At 38.6% G+C, this 10,771-nt stretch overlaps 1 protein-coding gene across 1 annotated transcript; it reads right to left on the bottom strand.

Moving 5' to 3' along the window:
• Window positions 1-704: 704 nt before the first annotated feature.
• On the bottom strand, window positions 705-9,843 carry LOC114464340 (troponin I, slow skeletal muscle-like). Its single transcript, XM_028448411.1, has 8 exons — window positions 9,696-9,843; window positions 7,639-7,666; window positions 7,481-7,484; window positions 7,342-7,383; window positions 6,502-6,633; window positions 5,280-5,369; window positions 1,915-2,082; window positions 705-1,481 (listed from the first exon to the last, which is right to left on the bottom strand). Exons 2-8 carry the CDS (start codon window positions 7,647-7,649, stop codon window positions 1,395-1,397), a joined length of 534 nt encoding a protein of 177 aa, XP_028304212.1. The 5' UTR covers window positions 7,650-7,666; window positions 9,696-9,843; the 3' UTR covers window positions 705-1,394.
• Between the last annotated feature and the right edge of the window lie 928 nt (window positions 9,844-10,771).

Raw genomic sequence — 10,771 nt, 5'->3', positions numbered from 1 at the left:
AACACTCTAAAAGACAAGGGCTAATTTTTCTTGTTCATGCTGTTAGTGTTGGAACAATAACAAATCTTTTACTGGAGCTCCAAATAGCTCCCTTAGCTCTTTGAGGCCTCGCGGTACATGAAGCCTTTTGACCCTGTTGCTCTTCTGCTCTCATTTGGCCTTGAGAAGATGCAGACATAAAACGTGAACCGTTAGGTCTGTGAGAATCATATTATCAAAAATGGGGTTCTCTTTTCATGAGTTTTAAACATAAGTACCGCAGAGTTGTCTCTTGCTAATTAACTCAGTGACATGGAGCATCGTTTCTTGTGCCGGAAATTGTGAATCCAAGCCTTAACTGATGTAAAATGCACATTACAATGCCACCTTGTTTCTTCTTCCTACACTATAACACCAGAGCCATAGCCATATCCCTAATCACTTGGTGATGCAGCAACGTATAACCTTAAATAATTATACTACTGACTGCAATGGCACTGGCTTAAAGACAGATGGGTTTGCATTTGGTCACTAAATCTGCCCTAGTTTAAACTCCACGCACAGCCTTGGTCGTTATGAAATGGTATCACACGTTTATTTAACCCATCACTATAACACGCTCCCTGTGTGTGTGTGTGTGTGTGTGTGTGTGTGTGTGTGTGTGTGTGTGTGTGTGTGCGTGTGCGTGCGCGTGTGTGTGTGTTACAAAGTAAAATAAATATATCTCAGGCTGCAGTTTGTTTAATGATAATAATATTTCAGGGAAGGAAACAGCGCTATCATCTGTTAACTCACTGAACTACATTCACACTCAAAAAGCATAACCTAAAAAGTAACTGAAACCCAAAACCACTTTTTTCTGCTAAACACATATATTAGGGTATGAATTAGTGTTGTCCTTGTCCAACACTTGACATTTTGGTCGAAGTATTTAAATTTGTCCTATATTGTAGTAAAAGTGAGTGACAGCCCTCTATGGGTTGAAACCTGGCTATTACAAACAAATTTAGCTATTGGCTGAGATAGAGGCTAATTGTGTTTTGGAGGCAGCTTTGCTCACGAACCGCATCAGATGGGCCCCACTCGTCCTTTACAAACTCTGCAATCTGTAGGTTGGATTGAGAAAATTATGAATAGATTGGTATAATGAGTATTGACTCGTGTAGGTCGTTATCATAGCATCCATTGTTCTTTAGAGATGTTATAGTATAGAGTGGGCGTGTTTTTTACTGCTGCATTGGCCCCACCCATATCAAGACATTTTTTTTAATGTTTAACCTAGAATGCACATCAGCCAAATCCACATGGTTTAGTTACTGACTTTTTTTAGCAGGTGATCAACTGTGATGAGTTATTTGTAATTTAATGGCAGGAGATTATAATGTTGTGGCTGATCAGTAACATTGGGCTTGGTTTTATTGTCCAGAGGTGAACAGCTTCTTCCTTCCCTCCATCCCCGACATTGCCTCCACATTCTTCCTCCAGTCGGTCACCTCTTCTTTCTACACACACACACACACACACACACACACACACACACACACACACACACACACACACACACACAGGCGATTGTTTTGTATCATTCTGATATCCACTGTTAACGGCGCATTTAGTCTTTTCTTTATCGGCCCAAGATGTAGTTTGAACCCAAAAATCTGACACAAAATTTGTGAGAGAGGATAACAAAAAAACTCCATTAAAACGGTTTGGAAGGAATATGAAACGGTCACTGCACAGAAACGTGGATGTGTTTTGTAAAAACAGTTAATGGATTTGGTTTAAAAGTCAAGCTTTTGAACACAAAGCAGTAATTACAAACTTAAAACAAAAGTAAATAGACAGAATTATCAGGTATAGACTCACTGCAAACAGGAATGAGAAAAGCTTCAGATTTGGGTAAAATCTCAATACTGTGTGTGTCTGTGTGTGTACCTTCTCCTCTTCCTTCTTGCGTGTCTTCAGGTTGACCTTGAAGTCCGCCTTCATCAGCTTGGACGTGTCGCTCAGACCTCCAAACATGTCGTCTGCCTTCTTCACTCTCTTCAGGCTCGGTCGCTTCACACCCTTCAGCCCCATCACCTTCTGCCGCAGTGTCTGGATCTGAGAGAACCGGCAAACTGAACAGGAGAACTCTTGCGCTCATAGTTGACAATGCAGTCAAACACAGCTTATGATACATTTAATTACACTTTATAAAGTCAATCAGCCCTTACATAGTGCTATACAGTGATGTGCAGGCAGGGTAGAGAGTGCCTACCCAAGGGTGAATTAATGTTTTATTTATAATATAAATGTAATTTATTTTTCAATTTTCAACAGCCTACAGTACCTATAAGTTTGAAAGTGTCAGCATTTTGTGCTTTTCATAGCGCAAATAACTAAACACGGCTATTTCCTGGTAAAGCAGAGACGCTGCACAAGTCTCACTCCGCTGTAAGGCAGGAGGAAGCCACACCCTCTTCCAAAGGTACATTGCTGCTCTGCCTCTGGCCCCATAGCCTGTTTACATGTGTCAGTTACCCAATATGAAAACCATTTACATAAATAGGCAGATCGCTGTGCTGCCTTTGGACGTAACCGTGCTATGCTAAATGTTATACGTACATTCACAGTGCATTAGTGAATTGATACAGCATGGACGCTGCTATGTTCTCTAGCTCAAAGCGAAATAACACTACAGGCAGGATGACAGCGCTAGAGACGATAAAGAAACTTTCTTTTGAGGAAAAATGACAGCTTTTAAAAGATGGGAGACCAACACCTGAGCTACCAGACCTTTAGCAAAGGTAACGTCAGATGTTTCGTACTTTCCACAGTGAATGGTACAAAAAGAAGGATTGGCTTTGTGGATGCACCTCACTCGCTCTCCTGAGTTGTTGTTGTCGTCATTTTTTCTGTGTTTCTGTGTTTCCAACGCAAACAATGGAAGCGCTGCTGTGTCATGAGATCTTGTTGGGAGAGTATGGAGGTTACTATTAAACAATTGTTTAAGTTTATTTAATGGTGTTTTACAATCTTGATTTTGTTAGATTAACACTTGTCAGCCGAAACATGAAAATGTCATTGGTGTTGACATTGGTGATCTCGATTTGCAACGCCCTGCCTACCCAACCCTAGTGTTCACGGCATGTCATTGATGCTACATGTGTATCTGTGGCTGTCTGACTGTCAACAGATTATCTCTGAGATGACGAAGACGATGCATCTTCACTCGTTTGAGATCGAGTTCACTGAGAAATCTGAGCCATCACGTTTTACAGACACACTGACTTTAAGACACTAAATACACACTAATTCACACAATTTGGTAACAAATATCGATTGACGATATATATATTGAGGTTTTTTGTGACAATATTAAAAATCAATATTTCTCCCTCAGAGTGCAGTGACTGACTGAATTGATGTGCATTGTTTTTTGGAACTATGACTCGTATATTGTTTCTAAAAGTGCCTGATTCAACTTTTGTCTTTGTAAAAGGAAAATCCATCCCTTTCTGGCCCACTTATTGCTGTTTTCAGGGTCGTGGGGAATAGGGAAAATAAATACATTACGATTAAAATTATCTTTATATCGACTCTCAAAACTTGCAGAATCACAATAAATCATAATCGCAACATATATTATGGCTGAATGATTAAATGCATTTGCAATAATATCATGATATGATAAAATTAAATTTTGTAACCGCAAAAGCTGCAATTTTGAGAAAAACCCGAAAAAATCTGTGACCGGAGGTAGCCACAGTTCCAACCCCTGCGGCTTCTCAGCAGACATTTACTCCCCCTTAAACACGTTTGTAATTCTTCTCCAGTCTGCATTTACGTCACCCACCATAGTGTCATAAGGGGGAGTAAATAGCTCCTTAATAGCTACGAAGAGGTTTACGCAGTTGACGTAGCACACCGGCTTCGGTGAAGGAAGTCGAAGCTACCGTAAAAACAGCCAAAACAAAGTCTAAACTCTGAGGAAGCCTCAGGGCTTAACAGTTACCATAGACTCACGGTAGGCGAAGCAGCAGAGTTCCTGGGTTTACTTAGCTTCTATAGCATGTCCCGTGTCCCAAGGGCTGGGGGTGTTGTGCCAAAGTCTGTGACCTGAAAAAATCTGTGACCGCTGCGGCTTCTCGGCAGTAGAGAAGAAGAGTGCTACGTCAACTGCATAAACCTTTTCGTAGCTATTAAGGAGCTACAGTATATACTCCCCCTTAAACATGATGCACCAGTGGGTGAAGTAAATGCAGACTGGAGAAGAATTACAAACGTGTTTAAGGGGGAGTAAATGTCCGCCGAGAAGCCTCAGGGGTTGGAACTGTCGCCACCTGCGGTCACAAATTTCTTTGGGTCACAGATTTTGGCACTCTAGTACACGCTGCTTTAACCTGTTGCACAATGGCCTCAGCTCGACACTGAACAAAGTTTAGAACCAAACAGGAGCAGCACGTCAGTTGTTTGGAATTATTTTGACTATAAAAAAGAAGGTGTTGCGCTCCCCTGTCAAGTGACGAGTCTCAGGGCCTAGACGCACTCGCTACTTGCGCGCTCGTCGGAGATGCGCCGGTGTCTGCTGGGGTGCACGGTCCGTCGCTCGAAACAGAAACCCCACTTTTGCAGACTCGGTGGACCACCCGCAATGTTGTGGCAGCCACTGCTATCAGTGAGGGAGATCAGGGTGAACTGCAGAGGAAATAATTTCACTGTAATGTGATCAATGAGTTGTGAATATAATATTTGTATTAGTGTTCATAGAATTTTGTTTCCTTCTTCAGGTTTAATAAAAACATACACTTGTTTATTTTGTGTTTATTGGGACTTTGATTTACCTAAAAATTGTGCTGTTTGCTTAAGCACATATTTGTTATCTTTATTTTCCTGCACCTTAGTTTTTAATTCTGTTTGGCAGAATTTTGTTACGGTGTCGTGATGAATGCTTACGAGACTGCAAGTCACAGTATTTAAGTTTACAACTGTAACTAAAGTAGATACATAAACTGTCTTTAATATCAATTAAATGTATTTATTATATTGAAAAATAAATTGCAAATTAAATTGCAACATTGAGGAGAAAAAATTGTAATTACATTATTTTTTTACAAAGATGAAGCGACACCTGCTGGCCAAACTACAGCATAGCACATCAAAACAAGCTTTAACACAATTTAACCAAACACATATAAACACACTGACTCTAGCACACTAAAAACATGTTTTAGTTTAAACATGATCAGATGATGATGGGATGTTTACCTACAGTGATGGGCTGACCTGGATAATGGGGGCTTGCTCAGGATTCTTACCTCTGTCTCATTTTTCACCACCTTCACCTCCATGTCATAACGAGCGTCATCCACCAAGTCGATCTTCTTCTGCAGCTCTTTACACAGATCCTGGGGACAGGAGTCCTTACATTGACTGTGCAAAACTCATTCCTAATAGCGTAATGTATTATTTGTAATGGTGAAGGAAATAAGGTAGTGAGACAAGCTTGGATATGTTAGGATGGCACGTCCATCGCTGAATATATGTGTATATACAGTATGAACGTGTGTTTCTATGTGTGTGTATCTGGGTTCGAGTCAACGACATTTTTCAATTACAATTAGGCTACATCTTCAATTATCCATATTCAATTACAACTCAATTATGATTATGGTGACCTGCTTTTTTTCCAACTACAAATACAATTATAATTATTTCACATTCAATGAGTCACAATTACTGAGCCTGAAATAAATAACCTCATAAAACGTAACCTTCTTCTTGTGTTAGCTTTCTGTTAGCATCTCTTATGATAACAGGTTGAACTAAAAATATAATCTATTGTCTAATTTGTTTCTCATCTCTGGATTACCTTGTTGAGCTTCTTTATCCATGAAAATAATCATATTGATATTTTTGGTGTGGGCGTCTGAGACTTTTTTTGGTCAGTATACCCCCAGGTTTCAATTTTATTTATTTATTTTTTTTATGGTAAAATGATCCTAAAGCAAACGAACAGGTAGTGGAAAAGGTTGATATGAAACCTTTTTTAATGATTAACTAGGTATGTGTAAGTCATAGAACTGTAAGTAAGTAAGTAAGTAAAGTTTATTTATATAGCGCTTTTTTCAGACCAGGGTCACAAAGCGCTTCACAATTTACAGTTAAAAGGCACAATGCATATAAAAGTCCACTACAATGATGCTACAATGTATAAAAGAGTCCATTCACAAACTGTAACATACTGTAACCAGGTTTGCATTGTGTAAACAGTTTTTACAATTAAAAAAATCAATTATCTGAACCCAGTTACAATGAAATTATGATTACAACAGCAACAGATTTTTCCAATAACAGTTGTAATTATAATTACGTCATAATTGTAATTTATTATCAGATATGCAATTACAATTTTAATTGACCCCATCTCTGGTGTGAATTTATATAGTGTGTGTGTATGTTTATATACACTGTACATAAACATACACACACACTACTGTATATTATACAGTATGTGTAGTTGTGTTTCTGTGTGTTCACCTGTAGCTCCTGCACTGAGAGCCCACTGAGCTGCAGAGGAGGAAAGCTCTCAGTGACCACTCTCTGTTTCTCCGTCTGTCGCTGCTCTGTCTCAGACACCAACATGGATGAAGCTTTCTTCAGCAGCTTGGACTGAAACACAACCACCAACAATCAAAACACCCGCAAACTGGGAACCAGTGAAGCTCTGTGAGTACCTCATAAACAAAGTGTTGACCTTCATCATCTCTGATCCTTCTACATGACACTCCATGACCTGAAAGCTCATCGCTTACGTTCTGCTTTAGTCAGAATAAAGTTTAAGCTACATTAGTTTAGCTCAGAGATGTGTACCTTTTATCACAGCAGGGCCACAAACTGTCACAAATCTGTGGCCCATCTTGGGTTTAGTTCTTCACTCTTGTTTTGTTCACATGTGAAAACTTCAGTAACTTCTGCAATAACTGAACAAATACAGAGTGTGAACAGTTTTAACTTTATATGCATAGTTTTAACTAGTTTTACCTCTGGTAAAAGCTGCTCTTACCTTTAATTAAAAGTCCCCTGACTGTGTGAAAATAAGGATGCAGTGTATGTAAGTAAACTGTTTTAACTGACATAAAAAGCAGCCCTAATTTTTGCTGTGGACCTTGTTTTTTCTGCCAGTGAAAACAATCAAGTCCCTTGAATGTGTAAAACGTATGTAAGAAAACTAGTAATGTGAGGAAATAAAGAATTATTGTCTGAGAAAAGAGTTTTTAACTCACAGAAAATCTGCTCCTATTTTGGTTTTGAAGTTCAAAAATCTTTAGGAAACCGTGCGTGTGAAGAAACCGTCTTCACCTTCACGTGTTCACAAACCTTGAGCAGCAGGCGTCGAGTCGCGGGATATTTCGTTTTTCTCTGTAAGAAGAAGAAAACACACACACATTAGTAACACACACAGTGTTACCGTCAGTGACTAAAATGAGTAAAAATTCTCAAATAGATCTGCTCTCACCGGTCTGTGTGGTAATGTGATATGAAAAGACAAAGACAAAAAAACATGTGTTAAAGCATGAAATACTCAGATCTGAGAAGCACTCTGAGAATGAATGAATGAATGAATAAATAAATAAATAAATGAATGATCAAAGGGAGTTTTTTGCAGAAACTCACCCCTCAGACATCACTGCAGCGTGTAGAGCTTTAGGGAGAAACACACGTGACTTCGTTATTATCATTAGTCAGTATTTATTACTTTTTCATACACACTTTTATTATTATTTGATACGTATTTATAACTATTTATTTACTATTTTCTGTCTTTTCTTAGTCATTAGAATTCCATTTAGATTAATTTCAGTTTAAAAAATAATGAAATCATTTTAATCTGTAAAATATTTTGTCGACTAAAATGACCTAGTATTTTTTGGGATCATTTAAAATGTTTTTTTGACTAATTTCCGTCTTTCAGAGCATTTTATTCTACTTTTAAATTTCTGTTGACATTTAAAAACACATTTCATGACAGTTTCCCTTGTCCTGCTCAAGTTCGCATGTATAGTCTAAGTCAGGGGTCCGCAACCTGCGGCTCTGGAGCCTCTTGTGGCCCTTTGACTCTTTTGCAATGGCTCCCTATAGCGTTAAAAAAAAAAATATTAAAATAATTAATTGTTAAGTCTTACATAAGGTATTGATGATTAATGAGTAAAATAAATCATATTGTGCAATAACTCCATCTTCCTACTTCACCTCCTGCAACCTTTACAGACTCTGCACCTGTGATTAACCTTACATTTTAAATCCCTGGTAAGATAACTACACTAACAAAAAGATTATTCTGGAAGAAAATAGGGATTTCATTTGTGTGGGGAAACATTTATTTGACTGCCAACATGCCGGCTTAATATATATGCTTGATATGTTGCAAGAAATTAGAAATTAGCATGTGTTGACCGACATTATCATGTGTTTAATTCTAGTTATTTTTTGTAGCACTTCAAATCCATTAACTCATCAAATCATTCAAAAACTGTATAGAATTTTATACATCGTATTGTCATCAATGAGAAGGTTTTTTTTTTGGCTCCGGAAGGACTTTAATCCAGGTGAGATTAGGCAAAATGGCTCACTTGAGAGTAAAGGTTGCAGACCCCTGGTCTAAGTCTAGGTTTCCTCAACTAGGAAAGTACAGTAACAAAAAAAAAAAAGCAAGACAAAAGGTTTTTCCAGAGAAGATGAAAGTGAGAATGCTGTAAACAGAAATTCTAAACCATCCGCTGGAAAAAGGAAAGCAGAAAAGAAGTAAAGAAAGCATTTCATTGTGTGTGGTAGAGTCCCATTAATAGATGCATTGAAGTGTTTTTACTTCATTGATATTGTGGTTTGCTGCCAAAAACGCTGCCAAAGTATAAATAAATCCCCTTCAAAATAAAAGCACAGGATGTTTTCTTCATAGTTTTAATTCCTGCCAACACCTGTCAGCTCTCATAATGTAATGCTCATTGTTCTGTGAGATATTTTTAGCAGAAATGTGCTCGTGCTTCTCCTCAACTCCTGTTTAAAGGTGAACACAGAGACACAGTATACAGAACATAACATGACTAGCACATAGATAGGAGCAAACAGGTTGGAATAAGACAAGACAGACTTTAATTTTCCTCTGGATGAATTTAGTCTTACTGCAGGTTAAAGACTGGGCAGGTAAAAGACCTTCTAATCTAAAGATGAATAGCACTCTGACACAGAGCAGGTTAGATAGAGATGCAGCTTGACCATCAGTCCATAGCTCATCAATCACAGTAACCAACTACGTCTCCTCCACTGTTTGTCAGTCTGCAGCGGTGGCTTCATATTCCTACTTAACACATGATTAGTTCTAGTTAGTATAATTAGCTATTTGACTCTTACAGCAGCAGATCTATTCTTTATACATCTAAAACAAAGGTAAGGAACAGATCTCATTTTCATACATTTGTAACAAGGGACAGGAAAAGATCAATTCTTCATACTTCTGTGACAGATCTATCAGAGATGAAGAGATCAGGTGTGTGAGAACTGCTCTGTGACCTTTAACTGGTTTAAACTGGACCAGTAAATACCAACGGTGAGGTTTATGAGGTTTATAATGGACACAAATAAACACTTTAACTGCTCAATATAACAAGCCAGGAATTCGGGCACATAATAAGCCTGACTTTAATAATCCTGACTTTGAAAACAGTGGATCTTACCTTTGAGGACGCTGGGAAATCACAGATCAGACGTTGTCCTGCAGAAGGAGAAGAGAGTATGGAGATCAGAGAGAGATGGGCAGTGTTAGCTCTTCTGTGGTTGGTTGGACCGACTCATCACATGAAGCTTCACCGACAGCTGAAGCATCGCTCAGATACCAAACAGTCCGATTTACGAGCAGCCAGGAACACATCAGAGATCAAAGACAGTCAGCTGATGAACTGGAGCACCTCAGAGAGCTCCACATGACTTTACACAGATTCACATCACTGTTTACATCACTGGTAGCTTTGTTGACGACAAAAAATACATCTTAGTTTTTGTAGACAACATTGCATATGAAGAAGAAATATTCCATAACATAATACTTTGGTTTAAGGTACTGAAATTCTGTTCAGAAATCCTTTTTGTTAATCAGGTGGAAATGGTCTTTCCAGCCTGAGATTGGTCAATAAAGTAGGTATTCAGAAAAAAAGGAAGGAAAGGAGTCAGTCCTCTGTAGCTGCTAGAAACCTGTAAAATTTTGACCAATCGCTGCCTTTCGGCCCCAATTAAAAGAACCAATCAAATGTCTTCATGTTTCATCCTGCCCATGCCTCCTTCTGTCTCTCCCATTTCCTGTGTGCAGACTCCTCACATGACATCGTTCCAGGAAATATGGAGCACACAGAAGGATCTGAAGGGCCTAGTCTGCTATGAACTAGTTTGGAAGGTCTCCAATCAAAACCACTTTTGTTCTGAGGAAGGCGGGATAAGTCAGTAAGTGATCCAATAGGATGCAAGCTGATTGTCTTTAAGGAAGTGAGGCGGCTTATATGCTCTCTGCAACTGTGCAACAGAAACATCAAACACTGGAGCAGAAAGAAGAACAGATGTGTGAAAGACTTTCCATTTGATAGAAATAAAGGTTAGACTCAACGTAAACCGCATGGAACTAGCTAACAAACCTGATGTGACACCTGCAGTTGAATGGAGGTACTTCATGCCACTGACAACCTTTGGTAAAAACTGTCAATATTTGAAGGTATTTTTTTCTTAATATTGGGTAAGATTCACCAAAAGTGTTACTATTCAA

This window comes from Gouania willdenowi, chromosome 6, assembly GCF_900634775.1.
Source record: "Gouania willdenowi chromosome 6, fGouWil2.1, whole genome shotgun sequence".
NCBI lineage: Eukaryota > Metazoa > Chordata > Actinopteri > Blenniiformes > Gobiesocidae > Gouania > Gouania willdenowi.
The sequence above is the reverse complement of the archived record's forward strand: the minus strand, read 5'-3'. Positions and strand labels throughout refer to the sequence as shown.